Source organism: Apis cerana, linkage group LG14, assembly GCF_029169275.1.
Source record: "Apis cerana isolate GH-2021 linkage group LG14, AcerK_1.0, whole genome shotgun sequence".
Classification (NCBI taxonomy): domain Eukaryota; kingdom Metazoa; phylum Arthropoda; class Insecta; order Hymenoptera; family Apidae; genus Apis; species Apis cerana.
This window is the reverse complement of record NC_083865.1, coordinates 8,603,286-8,627,490: the sequence shown is the minus strand read 5'-3', so window position 1 is coordinate 8,627,490 and position 24,205 is coordinate 8,603,286. Positions and strand designations below refer to the sequence as shown.

At 38.2% G+C, this 24,205-nt stretch overlaps 3 protein-coding genes across 5 annotated transcripts; 1 reads left to right on the top strand and 2 right to left on the bottom strand.

The window, feature by feature from the left end:
- Nucleotides 1–33: 33 nt before the first annotated feature.
- Nucleotides 34–21,063, bottom strand: LOC107998680 (transformation/transcription domain-associated protein). Of its 3 annotated transcripts, none has more exons than XM_017058078.3 (11): nucleotides 20,921–21,063; nucleotides 12,577–12,756; nucleotides 12,173–12,472; nucleotides 11,890–12,084; nucleotides 4,029–11,786; nucleotides 2,589–3,947; nucleotides 2,346–2,520; nucleotides 2,041–2,272; nucleotides 1,309–1,951; nucleotides 1,018–1,231; nucleotides 34–930 (listed from the first exon to the last, which is right to left on the bottom strand). In XM_017058078.3, the coding sequence occupies exons 2-11, from the start codon at nucleotides 12,700–12,702 to the stop codon at nucleotides 587–589; spliced, it is 11,346 nt and encodes a 3,781-aa protein (XP_016913567.2). In that variant the 5' UTR covers nucleotides 12,703–12,756; nucleotides 20,921–21,063; the 3' UTR covers nucleotides 34–586. The 3 variants fall into 3 exon arrangements, with proteins under 3 accessions (XP_016913567.2, XP_016913566.2, XP_028522931.2); XM_017058077.3 differs by having other exon boundaries at nucleotides 20,422–21,054; XM_028667130.2 differs by lacking the exon at nucleotides 20,921–21,063 and adding an exon at nucleotides 18,945–19,080.
- Nucleotides 13,005–22,446, top strand: LOC107998687 (NACHT and WD repeat domain-containing protein 2). The gene is made up of 26 exons (XM_017058092.3): nucleotides 13,005–13,452; nucleotides 13,523–13,611; nucleotides 13,969–14,085; nucleotides 14,182–14,385; nucleotides 14,462–14,606; nucleotides 14,679–14,904; nucleotides 15,009–15,207; nucleotides 15,267–15,509; nucleotides 15,593–15,790; nucleotides 15,869–16,008; nucleotides 16,079–16,681; nucleotides 16,781–16,886; nucleotides 16,967–17,139; nucleotides 17,209–17,428; nucleotides 17,496–17,708; nucleotides 17,800–18,001; nucleotides 18,078–18,201; nucleotides 18,265–18,618; nucleotides 18,705–18,923; nucleotides 19,006–19,152; nucleotides 19,237–19,442; nucleotides 19,531–19,730; nucleotides 19,796–19,965; nucleotides 20,029–20,187; nucleotides 20,249–20,438; nucleotides 21,510–22,446. Exons 1-26 carry the CDS (start codon nucleotides 13,350–13,352, stop codon nucleotides 21,654–21,656), a joined length of 5,097 nt encoding a protein of 1,698 aa, XP_016913581.2. The 5' UTR covers nucleotides 13,005–13,349; the 3' UTR covers nucleotides 21,657–22,446.
- LOC107998684 (protein LSM12) lies at nucleotides 21,801–24,153 on the bottom strand. The gene is made up of 4 exons (XM_017058089.3): nucleotides 24,012–24,153; nucleotides 23,106–23,482; nucleotides 22,923–23,007; nucleotides 21,801–22,859 (listed from the first exon to the last, which is right to left on the bottom strand). Exons 1-4 carry the CDS (start codon nucleotides 24,130–24,132, stop codon nucleotides 22,834–22,836), a joined length of 609 nt encoding a protein of 202 aa, XP_016913578.1. The 5' UTR covers nucleotides 24,133–24,153; the 3' UTR covers nucleotides 21,801–22,833.
- Nucleotides 24,154–24,205: the final 52 nt, after the last annotated feature.

Below are 24,205 nucleotides of genomic sequence, written 5' to 3'. Positions count from 1 at the left end.
ATTAATGGGATGTAAAAGAATTAACAGACAGAATTGAGAAAAGGTAATTATTTTGGATAGTTTATTTTTCTTTCTTTTCCTCTTTTAGATTTATAAACACTTTTTGACAAGTCATTGTAAATAACTATTACACTTAAAAATAGTATATACAGTAAATGATACAGGTGAAACATTCCCAAGGTGAGAATTTTTACACGATATAAACATGTGTTGCGTCGTACAAGAGAATAAATGATTAAAATAACTCAATGACTCATTTTGACTGAATCGTAGATGTCACACTTTGCAAATAGTTTCTTATGTTTCTACATAATATTTACATGACTTATAAAATTCAAGATCAAAGTTATGTAGAATTAAAATAGTTGAAATTCAAGCAAAAATCGTACAAATATAAAGATTCGAAGTTAATGATTAAGCTAAGATAATTATTTCTTATGATTAAAATCAAGTAATTTCGTAATGAAAATAAAAATAAAATAATAATACAAATTCTGCATATGATTTCTGCGAGAATCACTCATATGCATCAATTTTTCTATATTTTTTCACATTGGAAGCACGAATAGTTCCCAAGAAAACGTGGTTACAACCATGGATGCCAAGATGGATCCATTCTGCATAAATTATCGTGACTATTGGCTGCTGCGACCAGAGTGCTGACTTTACTGTCTGTTCCATCAAAATTGGCCAAAGAATTCAATCTTCCAACGATTGCATTAACTGCTCGAGTGACCATCGTTATTAAAAGTTCACCTTTCATATCCGTTGGAGTTTGTGATGAACTTTCAGCATCTTCTTGTTTCTTATTATGATCCGCGATTACTTCATCTCGTAAAATTGCACGAAGAATCGTATGTACTTTAAAAGATGGTTGAACTAAACAACGAGCTGTAGCAATAGCACTCGCGGTTAATGGTCCGGAGACACCTGTATATTAAAAATTTTTCTTAAGAACAATATTTTATAATATTTATAAATATAACAATAATAATATAAATAATATAAATCACGCACCTGTACTGGTAAGAAATTCCAAAATGTTTGGTGTCAATCGGAAGGGGACTGGTCTATTGGCATCCAATTCACCAGAAGTATCATCAACGTCGAACTTGAAATAAGCGATGTTGATCAGTCCTGAATCCTGATGCACATACATCATGTCTGGATTCAATCTTGTCAGATGAAGCACATACTCCGCAAAACAGGTCAAAGAAAGTTGTAGAGTGAACTATAAAATGCAGAAATAAATGAAGCAATTTATACAAAAAAATAATAATTTTTCAGCGTATATGAGGAATATATTACAATTTTTCTAAAAGTCCAATAATCCGTTGCACCAGGGAATGTTTTCATCGCCCAATCTCTAAGCATGGTCTTGGCAACCATTGTTGTCTGCACTTCTTTCAATATGTCCCTTAAAACTTGATGACTCGCTTGTGCACCTCTAGCTTGTACTGTTGCTAATCTATCGTAATACCTAGCTATAGGCGCATCGTGTTCTATACCTAATTTCGCACAGCCCTGTTTATAAATGTCTAATAAGGAGATGGAAGCAGGATTATCCTCGACTAATCGCATTTGTGGTGAAACCGCGACTACACGAGGAACAGTGAAGTGTAAGAATCTTCTTGAGGTCTCTTTTTGTTTAGCCAAATAGTGGTTCAACATTCGCAAGAGTTGTAGAACGCGTTCTTCGCGTCTTGCATCACCTAGTCCAGCATCGTTGACAACCAAATAAGGGTACAAACGTCCATTATGTCCACGAATTCTTAATCTTCTAGCTGCTGTATTGTGTCGTTGAACAACTTCAACTCTTGGCATGAATCTGGCTATTCTTACGTAGTAATGAGAGTGTTTAGGTAATAGGAATTCGCCAGGAAGTTCTACCTCGGCAGTTTTCAAGCTGAAGTTGCTAAGAAATCGACACTTTTCTTCGATCAAAAAGGACCTGTTCAATATATTGATATAAGTTACGATTTAAATTTATTTTAAGAGATTTGTGAAAGATTGATTTGTGAACAAAACGATAGTACTTACTTAGGTAATTGTTTCGTTTTTCCTTCGAGAATCTTGATCCATTTCTTCAGCTTGCTGATTAGATTGTGAAGTAATCTCGCTCCAGGTACAGTGAAATCGAAATCGCTTTTGAATTGACCTTTCATCTTCTGGAAAACGGGATCTTGGACCGTAGCCTGAGCTCTGCGTGCTAGAGATTCTGAAGCCGCTGAACCGAACGTGTTGTTCACATTTTGAGAGGAGGATATATTTTCTAGAATTTGAAAAATTCTTCTTTAACAGATTCTACTATTTGGACAAATAGAAAACTTGATATCAAAACTTACCAATTCCTATGCCAAAGGTGGAGACTAATTTCTTCACAAAATTCAAAGTGTGTGGAGTTATGGTTGCTTCGCTCACGGCGCCACGATTTTCATAAGCTATGGCATAACATTTAGCTAGACCTTGTCTCAATTGTCTCAGAACTTCTTCATACCAAGTTTCTCGGAACCAGACCATCTGAAATAATTTAATCAATGTTTTATCCATTTGTAGTGATATAGAGAAAATTTATATAAGTAACTAACTTGGTCTACAATGCCTTCCAAACTAGACAAAATAGTAGGATGAATATCTCTTTGCATATGCATGATCTTCGAGCATCTCCACATAGGCGGAGTGGCTCGAATTGGTCCCGTTTCAGGTACTCCTTGTTGCTGTACATTTCCTGCAGTTCCGCGCCCTTCCACTCCTTCCTGATTCTTTCCAGCAGCTAATTCTGCACTCTTATATCTTTCACGTTGTTCAATCTTTAACGTAAGATAGAGAGTTCTGATAGAGAAGTACACAGCTTGTGGAAACATTCTTCCAACTTGGCTTAATAAATTTAAGATGACATTTCCTTCATGTCTAACCAAACACATCAATAATTGAGGTATCCAGGGTAACCATTGAATTGGGGGAACACCCACAGCGTATTTGTCCACAGCTTCCATCAAAGAGAATTTATCATCGTCATAAGTAAGCAGCCATAAAACTTTCGCCAAATATTTTCTAGATTTGGATTCGTTTTGATGTCTACACGCGTGAAGGAAGCAAGTAATGGCAGAGATTCCAATAGAAATCTGACGTGCATCACGCGTGAATATGTGCTCCAGATAATCACCCCATAGAGCCCAAGCTTTCACTAATGTGTCGTGCAATTGCACAGCGGCTGAGAAGGCTTTGTTAGCGTCGTCAGATCTACCTATCTGCGACAACAGCATTCCTTTCAAAGCGTAGAATTCTGCGGTCATTTCCTTAGTAAAATATCGTAGATTCGTCGACTCGATCACCTCCAATCCCTCCTGTAACTCGTTTTTTCCACTAACCGATGCCATTTGTAAATAACACTTTACTTGTTGCCGGATTTTTTGAAAGCAATCAACTATAGGCACACTGGGTATCGTATAGATTCGCGACAAAGAATCCAGGCATACACCGCAAAGGTTATGTTTCCTAGCTATTTTACCAAAATGAATAATCGCCTGGACGGAAGCGTGAACACCGAGCATAGAATGATTGGATGTTTGATCTTGTTGCGAATCATAGTGACTTGAGATAAACGTGTAATGATGTTGTCGCCAAGTGAAAATATCTGACCAATGACTCAAATCATCGGCTATTACGGGCAGTCGGTTCCTCCATGTTTTCACGATAGCTTTCATATCGTGCAACGATGTACTTCTTCCGTGTAATAATCCTTGATGAATTTGCATCGCTTCTTGAAGCTCCATAATTTGTTGGGCGGCTTGCAATAGCGGTAAATGCACATGGCTCACGATATGAGGTAGCCTACGCCATTCACGCATGCACAAACCGGATGCAAGTTCTACATATCGTTCCACTGCATTTAGATGTTGATCCTCACTGTTGCATATCGCTAAGAACCCCCGATAAAGATTCACCTGTAAAAATTCAATTGTGAGAGAAAGAGAGAGAAAAAAAAACAATTTATTCGAACGATCAGGAAGAGAAAATGTGTTTACCTTCCAAGCCATTTCCTTTGGACAATTGTGTTCTACTTGGGCAAGAGCTTCCTTCATCATCGTCCAATTGGGAATACGCCAAGAACTCTCCAAGATCAAGAAAGGATTCTTCTCTGCCTTTTTGCTACCATAATCTAATAACAAATCCCATTGATTCAACTCTTTTGCACATCTTATCCAATGTTGCTCCCAGAGCATCGCTTCTCGTTGTATTTTAAAGGGAGCAGGCGTAGATACGTAATCCTGTTTGAACTTTGTCATCGCCACGTCGTAAGCTCCCTGAGCTTGCTCGAAGAATCCTTGTTGTTCCAATGCAGTTGCCTGCAAAGTTTCCTTGTAATGAGCGTGTTTTTGCCAGAGACCGGACCACATGTCTTCCTCGCATAACAAAGAATACATATCGGATAGAGAATCCAAGATCTCGGCATGAGGACTATTGTCAGGTTCGAAATCGTAGCAATCCTCTCTTTTAATTTTAAACTGATTGTTTCCATTATCGAATGCCATTTGTTCCAAGCTAAGAGTCATCCTGTGCCAAAGATTGTGCGATCTTCCTAGATATTTCATCAAAGCTGGTCTCACAGGTACCGGAGGATTGCAGTGCGAAAGTGCTTCGACAAAAGTAGCTATAGCACTGGGATGACAATCCTTTTGAATCACGTGTGTGCCACTGCAAATAAACGGCACCACTTCCGCTATCAACGTGTTATGCTGATGCTCGTCCAAAATGCTCCAAATCCTCGGAAAGGTATCCAACCAAACGCGTTCCGCCAGATTCGTGTCCATGTGACAAAGTTGCGCAGTAGCAAGTAGCAATTGTTCCGTTCTGATCTTTTTCGCGTATTCTATGAATTCACCTTGCTTGGCGATTAACTGCGTTAACGTTGCCTTCCCAGTAGTGATGATCTCTTCTGGAACAGTGGTCGAGTCTATGTTGGACAAGTCCATATCCAATATTTCATCTTTCACGTCTGCCGCTTCCGAGATGTCCTGAGGCTCCTCCTTTATAGAGCTGTATATCATAAAATTCTTGTGCTCCTCGCTGTCGGCCATATTTATCACAGAAGTTATGCTCGGCAGCAAAGTATCCTGATTCGACATTTGTATCTGAGTGGTCGAATTAGCAGTGACGAGAAGTAACTCGATGCACTGTTTGATCCAGTAGTGAGGACCTATCGCGTCCCAACTTTGGCTGCAGATAATGTAGAGAAGTCTGTCGTGAAGTCGCCTTCTCATCGATGCGTCGAACACCTCGAAGAATTTGGCTCGTATCTGAGGTTGAACGCATCTTAAGCCGGATAGAAAAGCGGGCTCCAATTTCGACGTTAATTCGGATGATTTGAGGGCCTCATCTCTGTATATGTAATTGACCAGTTCTAAAAATTGTCTGTTCAACTCTAAATCATCGGGGAAACGCTTTTCCACGTACTGCATCATTTTGACAAGAAGTATCGACTTCTCTCTCAGGCTGGGCGCTTGATTTATCGCGATAGGATTTTTATTCTTCATCCACTCTTCGAGCATCTTCGTGATAGCTTTCATCACCTTTATATCTTGCGTTTTCTCGATCAAACCGACAAGAATCGAGCCTATGAACGTTTTTCTCATTTCTACGCCCATCACCACTACTCGATTCTTCACCAGATCTAAACTCAAGATCAATAATTCGCTACCGACCGGATTGGCCTCCGCTTGGGCCGAATGCAAATGGTCCTTGGCCATTCTGTGAAGAACTCTCATAAAGGGAGTTATCAATCGATCGATATAGCTCGGATTATTCGTACAGGCGGCCTTCAACATCATCAAAGTACCGAACAAGGTGCTCGGAGTAGCTGTGGTGTTCTTCTCGTAAGTCGTCAAACCGTCCACGATAAACTTACCGACGGTGGTGTACAAAGTGTCCAATTCTTCGTATTTGGAGGCAACAGAGGAAGAAGTTGGTTCGGCCGGGAAAATGGTCATCAAACGGGATAATAATCCATGAACCAATCGAATAACTTTGGTATTGCTGCTCGCTATACAAGCACCTATTCCACGTTGCAAAGGTTTGAAGCCTGCCAAGATTTGTTCCCTCTTCATTACACCCAATAAAAATGTCAACACTTCGAGAGCCGTGGAAATGTTGCCGTAGTTAGGTTCGGCACTGCCAACGCTGGCCAGCACTTTATCCAACCAAGCCAATTTGAGGTCGCACGATTGCGGCCACACGTCAGGTTTCAATGCCATTTTTAGCAAAGCAACGCAACGTCTCGCGAGCTGTTCACCTGGGTTTCCATGAAGCGTATTAACATCGTTCACTTGGCAAGCAAGCCGAAGCAGAAAATTTAAGATGGCGTCGGCGTGAGCCCTTTCGATGGGTTTCGTGGAGCCGGGTTCCATCCTGGGCAAGATGACCGGAACCGTGTTACTTCCTGCCGCCGTTTGACCGCTCATACGTTTATTTCCAGCTGAATCCTCGTTCACAAGTCGTTTCACGGATCCGGCCGCCTTTGTACCACCAGATTCGTTATTTTCCGCCTCGTCTTTGATCCTGTGCAACTCCCATTTGATGATTACCTCCGCCAGCTCGACGGCCAATCTTCTATGCTCTATCGTGGCAGTTGGACTGAATCCTAGCCTCGGGATAGAGTTCACTATGTGCTGAACCAGATGATGCCTGACAGGATAATACACCTTGTAATGTCTAACTACCAAATGTAGAATATGAAGCAATTGTTGCATAGAGTGCCCCTCCTCCACGATGATCTTCTTCGTCCAATGCGTCAACATGGTATTGCCATCTTCCATCCTGACGGGCATAGCGGGAGTCAAGATTTCTAGAGCTTGTCTCACAACGTTTTTCGCATCCAATGCGTGTGCCTTCAACAGACTATGGAATACCTGAAGGACTATCCTCTTGTGGATAGCGAACTTGGCGATTATGTGACTGAGAAGCAAGTGACCGTGGTATCTGGTCGTCGGATCGACGCAATTTTTGCCTAGAAGACAGGGCCACGCAAAAGTCATCAGTCTTCGCAACTTATTACCTTGCCTTTTATTGCTCACGTCGTGAATATGTTGAGAAGCTTGTTCCACCAAGAGGCAAGAGAATTGAAGTAACGAGATACGGACGCAATCCGCGGAGCCGAATGGATTGTCCGGATCGATGATTTTGCTGATGAACACGGAGACAACGTTCTCCGGGTTGTCTTGATACGGCATCGGTGCACCTCCGATCAATTTTGTACCTTCACCTCGCTCGAAACTCACCGCGAAACAGGGGATTATGATTAATTGCAAAACATTCGCTTTTAATTCTTGAGAAAGATTCGTCGTGGGAAAATGATCGACGAATCTGAAAAAAGCGCTTCTCTTCCATTCGACCGTGTATTCCTGCGCCACCGTGTGCTCCAAGAAATCTCGCAAGAATTGGAAGTCGGGCATAAATCTGTCGCAAGTCGCCCTCAATAACTGAAACAGCAAGTCTATGTCGTTGGGATGATGGCGGAAATAGTGCAACAAGATCTTCACGATAAGTTTTGGTTCCTTCCAGTGACAATATTCCACGCTCTCCACTTTCTTCTGCAGAGCGTGGTATTCGTCGTTGCACCAAATTTGTTTCAACGCGCCTACCAATTGGCTCTGCGTCGATAACCATTGTTCGTCGAATTTAATTAGAATAGCGATAATTTTGATGGCCTGATGCTGCAACTCGCTCTTCTCGCTATGGGTCAAGTTCGAATTGGTTTGGGAATGGGCGAGAAGCATGGTTATCAATCTCGTCGTGCTACCGTGCAACACATCGCGGAACGGTTTGCCATCTTTCTGTTTAACGAGAAACTCCAAGTATCTGCTCCATTGTTGATCCTTGATATTGTTATCGAGTAAAAATAAATTGAGCGTCTCCGTGGGATATCGAAGCAAGAATTTCATGAGGGGGATTCGGAACGGGCTCGAGACCTCGACCATCAACGATTTTTCCGTTTGCAGAACGAGCCTGCACAGAATATCGATGAATATGGGGGTCGCGGCGGGAATTTCGTGAAATATCCCTATGATCGTGGCTATCTTCTGCTCGTTCTCACCAGACTTCGATATACCTTTGTGCGCCTGAATCAAATTCTCCAACAGCTTCTTCAAATGCTGCAAAAGCTGTTCGCAGAGCGCAGTGCTGAACGTACTTGGGAATAATTGGGTCAAATACGAAAGCCTCTTGACGCAATTGAGGCTAAGATTTCTATGGTCGCCCAGAGTCAACAGCATAGGCCTCATAATGGCGTGGACGGACTGCATGTCGATCTGGAAGCCGGCTATGAATTTCTGCATGCATTCGAACGCCGCCTCTTGCAGCTCCGCGTTCGGTTTCTCCAAAGCTTTGTACAAAACGCCGAATATTCTTTCGCGACAGGTCACGATATAATGGCAGGCAGCCAAAGCTCTCAAAGCTGATTTCCTGAGAGGGATCAGATTCGAGACGGATTTGTAGCAAGGCAGTTTATTCAGATTGGCGTCTTCTGCCTCGCTCAGTGCCAACAGCTCCTGAAAGAACACATCGTGCTCCGTTAAATCGATCGTGAAGAGACGAGGATTCAGCGTGGTGCAAAATGTGTTCCCATCTATCAAGCCGATCTGAGCGTTGGCCGGTTGATGTCTCAGCAGGTGCTTCTTAGGCGGGATCATATCGGCCAGTACCTCTTTGTGGGGCTCCATTACCTCGGTAACCGTTTTATTTTGTATCTCGGCGAGCAATCTCAACGAGGACATAGCCTGTTCTCGGACCAAGGTGTGCGGCGAAGTTACTTGCCTCACCAACTCGTGGGTAACCTCGTACAAACTTTTGTTCTGCGCCTCGATAAGCTCTGTGTTCCCATCCTGGATCCCTGGATTCACGCAAACCCTCAACATCTTTTCCAAGTTTGCCTTGGCCATATCTATGGCACCGTTCGACACCTCTTCCGTCAGATCCATCATTACGAACATCAGAGCTTTTAGGAACACGAACAGGTGATTCAGCACCCACTTGGTCGCCATTCTTTCGAAAAGAAACTTGATGGCGATGCATCCTCCCAATTTTGCGTACCAGGCACGCTCGTAGCAAAGGGAGCACATCTTCTCCGCCAAATATTCCATCAGAGGTAATTGGCAGGCGCGTTCCTTCGATCCAAGGATGTTGGTCGCAGTTTCCAGGATCAAAACAAGGGCCAAATGTCCGGATTTGTATAATTCTTTCTCCTCGTGGCCCATGATGACTGCCAGCGCATCGATCAACACGAGAGGATCTTGCCCTTGCATGCGTATCTGTCTTCCGGTAAGGCAGAACGGGCCGGCTTGTTGCGCGATAGCTACCATGGTGTAATGTCTCACGATCGACACCACGGTGCCCAATACCGAATGCCTCAACTCCTTGATCTCCGCAGCGACGAACAATCCAGTGAGAGCCGTTTGCTGGACGTTCCTCGCCACGGTGTCCGGGCATTGGTAGTGGGGCCCCCGTTGATGCAAAATTTTACTCTCTTTGAAGCTGGGGTGCAGGAACAATTTATGCAATATGGCGTTGCTGTCGTCCAAACGCAGCGACGCGGCTAAATAGCAACTGATCACCTCCCAGCATTGCCTGCGATAAAACGAATCCGTGTTGTTGGATTTTAGGGCGTTGAACGCAGTCTCGATTACCTTTTCCACGGGGAAATCTATAGGTTTCGTAGGTTCCTGGAAATAGACGACGATAGCTGGAGAATTGGTCTCGCGATCGTTGTATTCCAATTTTTGCGGTTCGATCATCATCTTTCGATTTCCACCACCAAATTTACCCAGAACTCTAAAAGCCACGTGTGCTTGGTCAGTAGGATTATGTAACGTTCTCCATAATGCTTGCATCAAATCGGCTCGAACAGGTTGTATGTGCTCGTACAAAAAGTCGGGCTGAAGATTGTCCACGCATAATTCGAGGGTTCGTAATCCTTGACTCACCAAGCAGTAACTTCCGTTCAACGCTGAAACCAAAGGGTCCATCAGCATGGGTAAATATGGTAGAAGGGAACTAAGTCTCACAGGTACCGTTAGGCACAGTTCAACGAACAGGTCTTTCATATGCTGTCTATGCAAACCGGACTGTAATCTGTTCAAACCTTCCAACATGTTCGGAAGAAGAGGTAAAAATTCTTGATAGAGAAGATCGTGAGAGCCACCGCCGATAGATCTGAACAGAGCTCTCAACAGGAGGAAATAATTGTACGGCTCCTTGGCCGACATGGCCAACTCTATGGCTCGATTCACGATTTGGTTTAAATGCGGCCTGAGCATGTGCTCGTTTTCGGCAGGGAAAAGCGACACGCTACCGAAAACTAATTTAAACAGTCTTAAGTACAAATTGCTCCTTTCCACGTTGGATCCCATGTCGCCCATTCTCTCCAATAAATATTCAACCAATATCGTCGCAAAAGTGGACGATATCGTGGGACTGGACAGAAAGGCACTTCCGATTATTTGCAAGGCGCAGTTCTTGAAGATCCTCTCGACCATGTAGTCGATCGAGGTCGAGAATATTTCCTGGAATGTCTGCGGGTTCATCTGAGTGAAAACGTTTCCAAAAAGTTCCAACACCTCTTTCTCTTCCCTCGTTCGTATCGTTTGAGACTGGGCCGGCCTACCCTGTTGCGCGACGGCCCCGATCGTGGGAGGACCTATCGTGTAAATATCCAATGCCGGCAACGCCCATTTCACCAATTTAATGTAGACCAAAGTCTCTTTCGTTTGAAACTGATTGGACTGCGTCACTTCCCCGGTTTTGCTGTTTATATAATTCGCCGTGATGGCCTTCGCGCCGTGCACCAAATTTTTCACCAAATTCCTATAATCGACAACGTTGTAGCTCATAGCTTGAGAAGAAGGAAATCCGAATTTCGATTTTCCGCTCTCCTTCTCCTCGTTCAAGTCAGGTACAAGCGGTTTAACGTCTTCCGTCTTTACGTCCATTCCAGGAGGCGTCATTTGTTTAGCTTTGTTGCGCAAGATCGGTATATAGATCTTTGCTATCGTCTTAAATTTTAAAACAAATACCAAAAGTATTCGCATCAACAACTCTCTGCCCTGAGTGCTATTCTCGGCGTCGGATCTTTGCCTCACCGTGTCAACGAGATTCATCAACAATTTACACGAGACCATCTGTACAGTTGTAGGAAGACTTTGATCCAATAGATTTTTACTGTAGAGGTGCGCCGCCTTGGACACGTCGCTCAACGGTAAATATAGCCTAACATGGTGAACCAGGTCTGCGAGCGTGGAAAACGCCAGAGGTCTTAGGGACTCGTGGGTGGTCCAACCTCGTCCGATAAATATATCTTCGTCGAATAAACATTCCATGTGAGGTATAAACTTGTTTCGGAGATCCGTGGCCAATATATGCCTCGAAGCGATCACCAGTTCCTTTCGTAGATGAGCCACTTCCATAGGGCATAACGTATACAAACCTAAGATACCTTTTACCAATATGGAACTATGCTGTGACACCACGTCCTGATAATTCCTGATAATGTACGCCAGGAACGACAATGTTTTGATCTGAGCTCCCATAAAATCAACGAAAACTTCCTTATTGAATCCAGGGGATGCTCGATGTTGAGGACTCGGTTGCAGAGTTATAGTGGTTATCACGAGGGGGATGAAGTCGGAGACATCCTGAGTCACGTTTGGTTTGTACAATTGATTCATAAGCACAACTATGATTGGTAATTCTTGAAGCACCTTGAGTGACAGCACCGCTTTTGGAATCAAATTGTACTGGAACAATTTTATTTCATACAATTATTTTTAATCCTGATCCAGTTAGTTCCCAGTTTACGATAGAAAGATAGAAATGGATTCTATTGAGTTAGATACTTACGGTAATAAGAGTACCATCCGCTGCTCTTTTCTCACTTTGTATAGCCGTGATCGTGAAAGTTTCTTTTAAAAGTGCCTCTATGTTTATTTCCGACAAATCCCTCACTCTCAAAGGTGATCGAGGCTCGAATATTTTTGGCAGATTATTCGGTAACTCGCTGTACACCGATTTAACGAATTGCAAAAAATACTGTATCTGTACAAAGATAGGACAAAGATTTATCGATAAATTTTCTTCAATAAATATACATTCGAAATATTCTTTCAAACGTTATAAAACTCACTTCCGGATTAAAAGTCGGCTTGTACTGTTTGTGCAGTTCGATTATGATCCTTAGACAGACCAACACGTTTTCCTCGTTATCGGTCTCTAATAATTTAGACATCAGACTTAGGATCTGTTTCACGTACGGACGTAGATAATCGTTGCTGGGTAATCTGTGTATCATTTCCAAAATCAATTTCCTGACTTGTTGGATGTTGTATTCCGATATAAAATGTGGCTCTCCGTCTTGTAATATTTTTAAGAAAATTTTCATCATGTGATCAAGAAATGCTGGATATTGTGAAGAACACATAATGACCTGTAATGATTCAACAAAACGATCAACAATAACGATCGATATTAATATAACATCAAAGATTGATCTATCATTGAAAAATATAATCGTTAAAATCGTCGTAATACCTCAAAATTTTCCGACAATTCTTGAGCAGCTTTCAGTTTCAATTCATCCTTTGAAACTGGATCGGCCAGCATCGTTACGTACGATTTGTACGTATTCATTTGCGTCACTGGATCTGGTGGCGCCATTTTGATCGTTTAATTGAAACTTCGATTTGTACTAAGTCTGGTCCATTAGAAAATCTGCGAAATATATACCAATTAGAATATTTCCTTCTTCTTCGAAATCGCAAAACGAATTAAAATAAATCGATAAGAGAAGATAATAGGTCGATAAGATATCGATAAGATTCACGAAGAAGATTTTATTATTATTAAATTAAAAAAAAAAGAAAAAAAAAGTGAATCGATTCGGAATCTTCACCGCCGCGAAATCAATGAGAAACGTATCTTATGTGGTACAAACAACCCTTGGCAACGACTTATATCGTTTCCTATCGTCCACTTTAATTAAAGATCTCCAATCAGTCACTTTGTTTTAATTGCACGTTTTTTTAAATACACTTGCGAAACGGTATCAACTCAAATTTGTAAAAAGGAGGTTGCAGAGTGTTGATTGCTGATCACGTGGCACGTGATTCGAGGACGAAGTATATGAAGTATAGAGATGTCAGGGGTGAAGAAATATATGTTCACAGCCTATAAATGTTCGTCAAATCACGGATACGGTCTCAGTATCCTTGCAATGTTGCTGGCAACTTGATATAGAGTTGGGATATAGAGGATTAAAAATTCGATTAAAAGAAATTCGAAGAGAAATAAGGTGGGAATAAAAAATGGACGAAACTACTATTGACTCGATCTTCGCGGGATCTTTAAAATCCTTGCCGGCTGTTAGCTCGAAAATCGTCAGAATATTTACGAGCTCCACTTTCACTGGTACGTTGAAATATTCGTAAATAAATATATATCATTTTTTTTCCCTTACGTAATCAATATTTTAATTCAGATACGACGATGGAAAGAAACACGTTGATGGCACAGTGTTATCCAAAGCTCAAGGATTATTGCAGAGAAAAGCATGGATTGGAGTTTCAGGTAATCGTTGAATAATTAATTATGAGATTATGCAAGAGATGATAATTGTAAAAAATTTTAAGATTTTTTTTTTTGCATCTTATATTCAATCGATGTTATCTATTAAATCGTGTATACATATATATATAAAACATATATACAGATGAAGAGTGTCAAAATCTATGTTATATAAGCGTGAATTGTCGACCTTGAATAAAGAATTGATTTCTAACGTACCAGGCACGAATTCATCCCCGCTAAACTTTTCCAACTTGTGAACGCAAATTTTCTCGTTTGATAAGATTTAAATTTAAATCGAGGTAAATGTAATCGAGGAAAGGACGAATTGGTTCCATTATATAAGAAATGCAATTCCAGGTGGTTGATATGAGATGGGGTGTACGAGACGAAGCCACTGACGATCACATGACCACGGAACTCTGCATGAGGGAGATAGAAAATTGTCAGAGGCTCTCAATGGGTCCAAATTTCGTGGTACAAAATAATTCAATGATACAAATCTATTTGAAAAATTATATTTTTGAAAATTATATTTATGAATACGAGACACTCTTTTAAAATTCATTTAAGGTATTCCTTGGACAGAAATATGGTTATCGTCCTATTCCAACGTATGTTCTCAGTTCAGAACTAGAAATGTTAAGGACAGAACTGGAAGGTCAAGGAATGGACGTCGGTCTTCTGGATAAATGGTACAAAAAGGACAGTAACGCGGTTCCTCCAACGAGTATACTCCAACCGATATCCTCTATTTTGAAAAATTTTAACAATAAAGTAAACGAGTGTTTCCATTCGTATTCAATAAGAAATTTTACAGCCTAAGAATACATAAACGTTATTCATAATTCAGAGAATACCAAAGCTGCAGCAAGAGGATCAGGCCATTTGGTGGGACACTATGGTAAAAATGCAAAAGCTATTTCGAAAAGGGGCGCAATCTTTGTACAACTCTGGAAAATTTGACAAAGATACCATGCACAATTATTTTATGTCAGGTAGATATAAGGAAGGGAGAAAGGATCGCAATAATTATCACAAATTTTATTAATTTTTAATTTTCGAAATAGTAACCGAGAGGGAAGTGATCAACGGTATCTTGAACGTGAAAAATACGAAAAATCATTGCCTGGCGTACATACGATATATAAACAACATTAATTTGCAAAACTTGAGGAAAGCCAGTTTGTTCTTGGATATCGTTAACAGAGGTTTAGATAACGAGGCTTCCAAATTGTTGGCAAATTTAAGGGACGAAAGACTTCCACAAAAGATTGAGACCATAAATTTACAAAGGTACCTTTTTTTTCTCGAAGGGAAAAAAGTAGATTTCACTTTCACTTTTTATTATATTCTGTTTTTTCTTTCCTTCTTTCTTTCTTTCTTTTTTTTTTTGAAAGATACACGGTAGAATGGATTGGACGAGAAGGTCTCGATCCAGAAACCCATAGCGAGTACCTTCAGCATTTCATAACGCATTTCTATAGAAATATAATAAAATTGGTGGATCGCGCTATGAGAAAAGAGGATAGTTCCGCGCAAGGGCAAATCATAACAGAAATTTTGCAACATTTGCACGCGTGTAACAATTCGGTGAAGGTAAAGATTTTTATCGAAAAATTCTGGAAAGTTGTATCGTGAAATTAAAACATTGCCAGGTTTTCTATGGGCGAGAAGACACTTTGGAGAAAATTAAAGAGCACATGTTAGGCGACAGCGATAAACCTTTGGTGCTCTACGGAGAAGGTGGATGCGGAAAAACATCTTTGTTAGCAAAGAGTGCAGGATTGACGAGTAGTACGTGGCTTATTGGGAAAAAGCCAATCAACATAATTCGATTTCTTGGCACGACACCGGACAGCAGTGCATTGACACCAACGTTAATTTCTATTTGTCAACAAGCGAGTATAGTAGTCTACGATTCTCCTATGATTGATAATTATAAATAGTCGAACGACGAAATAATAAAGATCTTCTTTTATAGATCTCTTATAATTTTATGTTACCCTTCGACGAAATTCCTGACGATTTGGTACCGTTAACCGCTTATTTTAAGCATCTATTGACTCTAGCTACGACCGAGCAACCGATTTTATTATTCCTCGATAGTGTCGATCAATTAACCGGAGTTCAAGGGAATAAATTGTCCTGGTTACCTACTAGACTTCCGTTGAATTGCAAGGTGCGATATTGATAACAAAGAAAAAAAACAATTAAAATTCTACAATTAAAAGCGATTAATAATCAAGGACTTTTCTAGATGATCCTTTCTTGTGTTGCCGAGGAATCGAACCCCGTCATCTCCCGAGATTACCAATTATTACGAAGAATGATAGACGTAGAGGAAAACTTCATCGAAGTCGTCGCTCTTGGCGAAGATCTTGCCATGGAGGTGATAAGGTGATAAACTGGGAAAAAGTAATCGAAATATTCCTGCAACGTTGTAAACGACTTAAATCCTTTCGTGTAGGATGTGGATGAAAACGGCTCACAGAGATCTGAACAATTATCAATGGCGTCTCGTAGCGAACGCCATATCCAAGTGTTCCTTACCGATCTTCGTGAAATTGGTGTTTGCAGAGATTTGCAGATGGAGAAGCTACACCAAACCGGCGGATACACACTTAACGTGCACCGTGATGGACAGTATCATGATGCTCTTCGAAAGAATAGAGAAGCAGCATGGAAAAATTCTCGTGTTCCACGCACTGGCTTACATCACTGCCGCCAAGTCGGGATTGTCCGAGTCCGAGCTCGAAGATCTGATTTCGTTGGACGATAAAGTGTTGGACGACGTGTATCAGTACCATTTACCTCCGGTTAGAAGGATACCGCCCTTGCTCTGGACGAGGATACGAAACGATTTGCCTAATTATTTGAGCGAAAGGGAAGCCGACGGTGTCAGTGTTCTCAATTGGTATCACAGACAATTTAGGGACACGGCCAAGGAAAGATACTTCAAAAATATGAACATGGCCATGTATTTCCATTCTATGATCGCCGATTATTATCTTGGTATTTGGGGGGGCGGTCGACCGAAACCGTTTAAATATACCGAAATTCAGAGACATAGGTGAATTATATTGATTTTTCTTTTTTTTCAAAAGAAGAAGATTCTCGAAGATCGTGATTGATGATTCGATGATTCTTTTCAATTATATTTGTTATATAGATTCAATTTGACGGATAAGGAAGGAGTGGCAGACAGAAAAGTACCTGAACAACCTTTAGCATTTTATTCGAAGGAAGGAACAATTAGTAGATACAATTTAAGAAAGGTATATCATAAGTGAAAATGTTTTGTTTTTTTTTTTTTTTTTTTTTGAGAAAACAAAGTTAATTCGAATTTGAATTATAGTTCGGCGAATTACCCTTTCACTTGGTCAGATCGCGACGTTTCGACGATTTGTTCGAAAATGTTTTGTTCAATTACGAATGGCTTCATGCAAAACTGAGTTCTTGTCCGTTACAAGCTGTACTTTCGGATTTCGAGGACGCGTACAATTTCATCGACAATCAAAACATCGTTAGGTAATCAATCGGAGAATATCATTATTGGAAACGAAGAAAGAGCAAAGTTCTTATCCATTTCCGTTGCAGAGAGTTGATGTTAGTAGCGGATGCGCTTAGATTAGGGGGTGCAATTTTAGGATCACATCCAGATATGCTGGCACCACAACTAATAGGTCGATTATTGCCGGAAATAGGTGGGAACGTGAACGTGAAAATGCTGCTACGAGCGTGTGATAACGACGGTGCTAAGAATTGCGCCCTCCTCCCGGTTTATCACTGTCTACACACACCTGGAGGGCCGTTGAAAGTAATTGGACGAAATTGCCCGATAAAACGAAAAATAAAATTCCTTGACGATCCTTTAAACTTTTCAGTATTCTTTGGAGGGCCATCAATTCGCTGTATTTGGATTTTGTCTAACGTCGGATTATCGATACGTCGTTTCCATATCAAACCGATTCATAACCTGGGATCTGAGCACCAGCGACATGACCAGAGATGTAAATCCCGGTATTGAAGGAATTATGCAACATTTAGTTTTGAGCCCTGACAATAGATACGCTGCTGCGTTTACGACTAATAATCAAGTAATTGTAGCCCAATGTCGATTAACCTTTTATTTATTATTATTATTTTTTACAAATTTTTGCTTTGAAATTCGCGATTTTTTTTAAACAGAGCGTCGTATTGAATACATTGACGAGCGAGTTTGTAATTATCGATAATCCATTTCCAAATCAAGATCCCGTGTGCGGAATACACCTGATGAATCAATTCTTTTTCGTCTACGGTAAATTAGGGTGGTACAGGTTCGATTTGCGAGGAAACTTGTTGGATATGCACACGAATCCAGAGGATTCCAACAAATGGCCAATTTTGTGTGAGTAAGATAGAATCGTTTCGTTATTATTTCGTGGAAAATTCAAAAAATTATGGAAAAATGTATTTTCGAGTAGCTGTGGAACACACGAATTTGGATGAATATAGAATAGTATTTTGGTCTGGAAACATGGAAGATACCAATATGCTTTTGCATACTTATAGGAAGAAGAGATCATTGGATCCATTATATTTTCATAGGTGAATCATCGATTAAATTATTAATTTAATAATAGCATATCTATAACAGCTTTTATTTTATAGCGTGATGGTTATGACCAATAATAAACAAGTTTTATACGCCTGTACGAGTAAGGACGATTATCGAGTCACGAAATACACGAGTGACGAAACATCGTCCCAATGGGAGAAAGTTTTCGATATGCCAAGAGCTTTCAACGATAATGTCGAATACTTGTTGCAATTGAAATTGGACAGGGAAGAGGAGATGCTTTTAGCCACATCTGCCAATGGTTTTATCGTATGGTTTTTAGAAAATAAAAGCGATGCACATGTCTTAATGTTGCCGAATGGAGTTCGAAACATTAGCACGAAAATGATGTATTCCAATTCGATAATGATCAGTGGCACCAAGAATTATGCCGTTGCTGGTGTAAGGTGTGTTTCATGATAAATTAAATAATTAGTATTAACAGAAAAAATAAAGAAAAAGATGGAACGAAAATTACATCTTTCTTTCGTAGGAAAAATTTATATGTTTGGAATCTCGAAACAAGCGAGTTGGTGAAAATATTGGATGCTCATTTCGCGAGAATTATTCAGTTAGAAGCATTGACTGTTGGAAATTGGAACAGCGTAGTAACATCGAGTATCGACAGAAGCGTAAAAGTATGGAATATAAACAATATCTTTGAACAGGTTCACGTAATAGATAGACACGAGTTGCAAATTGATATGATAAGGTATTGAATTTTATCGCTTACCTGATATAAGCTGACTTTATTTTTTTTATCGAAATTTCTTTTTCGTCAATTGTATTCAAAGCTTGGCGGAAGAATGTAATATAGCAGCCATAGTGACAAGAGATTGTGTAGGAATTTGGGATTTACAAACGGGAAGATTAATCTCGAAACTGGCTGATAGTCCTTTAGGAGCGATTGTTACTCACGCTTGTATAACTCACGATGGAAAGTTAGTAATTGGATTATCACAATAATATGTATATATATATATATACATGTTTACAATTCGTTTACGATATGTTTCTCCTTTCAGGTATATTGTTTCCACAGAATCGGGTAATGTATTAATATGGAATAGAATTACGGAACAAGTGTTGTTCAAAGAAGAACAACAACACGTGAGACAATTAACGTTATTTGAAAATTCATCTAAATTTATAACCGTTTCAAGACCGAAAAACCCCCCTGGAGTTGAAAGTATGAAAACCACTGCGACTCTTTTTATGAGAACTATTCCCGGTATATTGATAATTGATGATTGATGATCAAAGAATTTTCAAGATTTTTAATTGATTAACAATTAATATATGTTAATTGTAATTAATAGATGGAAAAACAATGTTTACATTGGAATACTTGGTCAGAAGTCATACAGGTACATCATTTCGAAATGTTGTGATGACTTCTGACAATTCTTTTTTGATTGTTCCTGCTGCTGATAAGGGTAACAGAGATTGTGTTATTATTTACAATGCGAATACAGGAGCATTGATAAATAAAATACCAATAAAATTACCGGGATTTAAAGTAAGAATATTAATTTAAACAATATATAATTTGCTTTTTATAGAATAAATAATTTTTTTTAATAGGATATTTTATGTATCACTCCTATGCCAAATAAATCATATTGGGTAGGAATTATTGGTTCTGATAAAGGTATTATTTTGGATATAAATAAAAAGAAAATTATCCGTACAATTCTTAAATGGAGCGGGAATATTAGCAAAGATGGAAAATATACTTTATATGCACCCAGCAGGTAGTTATATATTGTCCAATTGAAAAAAAAAGAAACATTATTTTCATGACTTTGATATTATAGAGGTGGCTTAGAGCTTTTGGAATTGAAAAAAGGTACCACTATCAAGACTTATATTCCTAAGGTTGCAGAAGGCGTATTTACTGTAATATCTATGTTTAACCGCACGGATGAATATGTTCTTTATTACCACAGTGGAAGAAAAACTATACGTGTATTTAGGTAAATATAAAACTACATTTTAAAAAAATATATAAATCTTTGATATATATCTAATTTATAGATCAACAGACTGTGAAATGATAGCAAATTATAGAGTTCAAACAGAATTGAGTGCTATCGATAGTACATATGATGGTAAAAGTATAGTTCTTGGTACAGTGGATGGTTGTGTTTCTGTTTTAGTCATAGCAGATCCTAAAAAAGAAAATATGAAAGAATATGTTGCAAACTTACCATCTCGTGATGAGGATGTAAGTAAACAATTGAGAATATCATCACACACATAGTAAACAAACAAAACGTGTTTTCAAAGAGATTATAGAAACTGCACATAGAGGAAAATAATTTTTGTCTCCCATTGATTTTATATACTTTTATCTTGATTCCTTTTCTTTTAATATTCCGATTCAAATTGTTCAATTTAAAGTTTTTTTATTTCGTCACTGATTTATCAACTTTAGAAATAGGTTAGGATAAACACTTGCCGCATTGACCATTAAGGTTATTAAAAAAAAGTTATTATTATGTTTCATAAATCTATTGGATTGAACAAATAAGTTTGATAAAATTTAATCTCAGATATATTTATTTACAATCGATTTTGTAAAAATTTTGTTTAATATAATATCCCGCTCAAAATCGAATTTAGTCGTAATTTCTGTATATAGTTCTATTATATCGTTTTATGGAATTAAAAATACGTTTAATTTTCGATAAAAATGATCGGAATTACCTTATTTCATTTGATTATGAAAAATATAAAATTATATAGTACAAGCGTATAGCGTAATAAACTCAAAACGTTCACCCAAAACACTCAAGCACGATTTTCTCTTTGTTTCTTTCTCTTTCACGCTTTTGCTTTAAGAGAAGAGAAAGTTTCAAATCTAGTTACTTTTTTCATACCAACTATATTTAAAAAAAGTACTAAATCGTAAATATTATGTTAGAGACTAGACAAGATAGATATTTATTTATTAATTAAAATTTATTACATAGTTCTAAATGAAAATTTATATATATATTTATATATATATATATATATATATATATATATATATATAAATATATAAATATATATATAAATATATATATATATATATATTTATAAATATATATTATAAATATTTCATGAATGTGATAATTAGTCATAGATTAGATAAAAAAACTATTTTTTCAAATTATATGTAAAATCTATCTTGCAGTTTCATTTTTTGGAACAACGAAAAATTTTATCGTGTATACATATTTTGTTTATAAAATAAAAGAAGGTATTTCATATTTTTATAAAATACTAATGTGTTATTTAATTCCTTTTTCAGTGGAAAAAGAAAACTGAAAAGCAACGAATGACTATTAAGTTTAAAGCTGCTGCTCGAATTGCACGTGTAACACACGACTTAAATACAATTATACGAAATACAAATATTGTAGAAACAATTCAAGAATTAGACGAAAATATAGAATAAAAATTGCATTATTTTTATAGGAAATTTTTTTTATTAGGAAATATAGGAAATATAGGAAATATAGCATAATTAGCATAGGATAATAGTGTATATTTTTTCAGTAGAAGTATCGATCAAGGAATAATAAATATAAAACATTAATAATAGAATTTATATTACATTTATTTGTGTCTTTTCATGTAATTAATTTTTATAATCTTTCTTTTTTTTCTTCTGTCTTATATCTTCTCCGCGTTCAGAAGGTAAAGGGCACGAGACGAGTTCTGTATTCCATCATTGTAAATGAAATTATTCCTGGTTTATTATTAGAATAGATTGCCCTTGCATAAACCAAGGTTGATGTTTCTTTAAATAACAATTTTATAACTTGCTCTATGCAAGGGAATGTCCTTCATTTTACAATGTCGTATCGTGACTGAAGACGTCTCGTGCCGACGCAGGCGTGATGAAGTGCAATGTTTACATTTTTTCTCCTCTTTTTTTTTTGTTTACAAATTTCAAAAGATCGATATAATATAATATAATGAGTGATTTAATAAAAATTGATTTTACAATTAGCGAGTGAACGTAAGATTTCAATCAGTATCATCGAAGTCGAATGAATCGCGTATGAAAATTTTCGTTGATCATTTGTTTTTCCACTTGCGATAGTAATTAAAAATATATTGAACCGTTTCATACGGGCTTAAATTATACCACGATGACCGATTTATATTTTAAAAAAGTTGATACTCATATGGCAATTGAATCATGCTATCATCATGTACATACATCAATAATCTGTAAACAACTATTAAACGTATTTTGTAACAATGTTAAACTAAACTAAAACACACCTGCATCAGAGCACATGAACAATAGTTCCAGTAGAACCTAAAATTGTATGGCAGCTTATTAGATAAAATAAACAGCATCTGTCATCAAAGATCATGCTCTTTGTTAAAAATCGAGTACGGTGTGTTTTATTGATTTACAAAATGCTGCTCATACGATATTATCAATTATTTTTTGGTACTCGTTTAAAATTCCAATAATTGATTTGCACTTGATTCCCGTGAAGTGCATTTTCATTCAAATAAATTTGAACTCAATCTGTGATGCTGATTTTCTTGATAGGCTTATGTAGTACTTTTGCAGTGGCTTTTTTTGTTTCTTAGTATCTTGTTATCGTCATTTCCTACTTTTCCTCAAAGACTGGAACTTCTGTGAAAGCATGGTAGCTTTATTTGTGGTATAGTGCCTTTTTGAAATTTTATTGCATCGCACCTCCTTTTTGTTTTTGTTGTTGTTGCTGTTCCCGTTGTTGTTGTGCCTGTTGTGATGCTTCTGTATCTTTAATATGTTTTTCAACCTGAGAATAATAATGAGAATAATAATGAGAATAATAAAATATATTATACATTACTATATTATACATTGTCATTTTTTTTAATCTTTTAAAATACTTACTACTTTCTTCACATGCTTATATGCTCCAGACTCTGTATTTCCATGAACATTATCAACTTTATATGGTGGTCTAATCGTGACATTGTCAAATACAACAATATTTGCTCCATTCCACGTAATTTCTGGGATAGTCTTTGATATAGTACTGAAGAGTTTTTGTCCTTCTGGAGATACTCCGGCCTGCAGAGCCATTACCAGTTTTTTTTTCTCTTCAATTTGATTACGTACTCTTTTATTCAATTTTTGCAAATTAAGGCTTTGTGGTGGTTCACTAGTGGTAGGACTAACTTCTCGTTTTACTTGGACCTCTGATACCAAGGATAAATTTACTATGTGTACATCGTTTAATGTTGGAGTTCCGCTGGATGACGGACATTCTGATCAACATCAGTTAAGGAATTGTTGTTATCATAAAACATGAAAGTTAAATATACTTTTATTCAAAATATTTCTGTTTCAGAGGATTTAGTTATAAAATAAATTCTCAGGTTATAAAGAAGAATTTCTAATTTTTCTGTTAGAGTGAAAATATTTCTACTTATGATTCTTGAGAGAAATGAAAGTGAAAGTTTTTATGTGAAGCGTGAAAATACGTTTAAGAACGGATAAGCAGAGCAATAAAAAGGAACGGAAAATCCAGCATGGTTGATTGAATGACGAAACTAACCTGACTTCGTGTAGCTGGTTAGATGATGATCAAATAATTGACAAGCGGTATTGCACGTTTCCCGTGTGAAATCGCGAAACATAGCTTAGCGGTCATTTGCTAAAATTCATGAAACCTATCATAGATAGCTCTAAAGTTATTTACACTGCGGCAATGTTAAACGAACGTCGTATGAGCGCTACATACATATAGTTTTCAAGAAGAACGTTGCTTTCAGGGAATTTACAAGAAAAGGATACTTAGGATTAACATTTTAGTTTGTGGATCGAATGCTAGCACCTCGCCTTCGATCTCCTCCTTGTAACAGGTTTTACAGGCCACGGTACTCCCGATGCTGAAACAATCGTTGGCGCCGGCCATTTTTCACTACGAACTTAGAACCGCGGACTCCCTATCGCCATCTGTTCTGATTTCAAATGTCCCTCGAAATTTG

Bases quoted from the DNA above. Each gene is read 5' to 3' on its own strand.
- LOC107998680 (XM_017058078.3), bottom strand. From the start codon at position 12,702: ATGGCGCCACCAGATCCAGTGACGCAAATGAATACGTACAAATCGTAC. The intron at 12,473-12,576 runs GTATTACGACGA...GAATCATTACAG, and splicing joins AATTGTCGGAAAATTTTGAG to GTCATTATGTGTTCTTCACA. The intron at 1,232-1,308 runs GTAATATATTCC...TGCATTTTATAG, and splicing joins ATTGGACTTTTAGAAAAATT to TTCACTCTACAACTTTCTTT.
- LOC107998687 (XM_017058092.3), top strand. From the start codon at position 13,350: ATGGACGAAACTACTATTGACTCGATCTTCGCGGGATCTTTAAAATCC. The intron at 18,924-19,005 runs GTATTGAATTTT...TTGTATTCAAAG, and splicing joins TTGCAAATTGATATGATAAG to CTTGGCGGAAGAATGTAATA. The intron at 19,966-20,028 runs GTAGTTATATAT...TTGATATTATAG, and splicing joins ACTTTATATGCACCCAGCAG to AGGTGGCTTAGAGCTTTTGG.
- LOC107998684 (XM_017058089.3), bottom strand. From the start codon at position 24,132: ATGGCCGGCGCCAACGATTGTTTCAGCATCGGGAGTACCGTGGCCTGT. The intron at 23,483-24,011 runs GTATCCTTTTCT...GATGTTGATCAG, and splicing joins AACTAAAATGTTAATCCTAA to AATGTCCGTCATCCAGCGGA. The intron at 23,008-23,105 runs GTAAGTATTTTA...TATTATTCTCAG, and splicing joins ATAAGCATGTGAAGAAAGTA to GTTGAAAAACATATTAAAGA.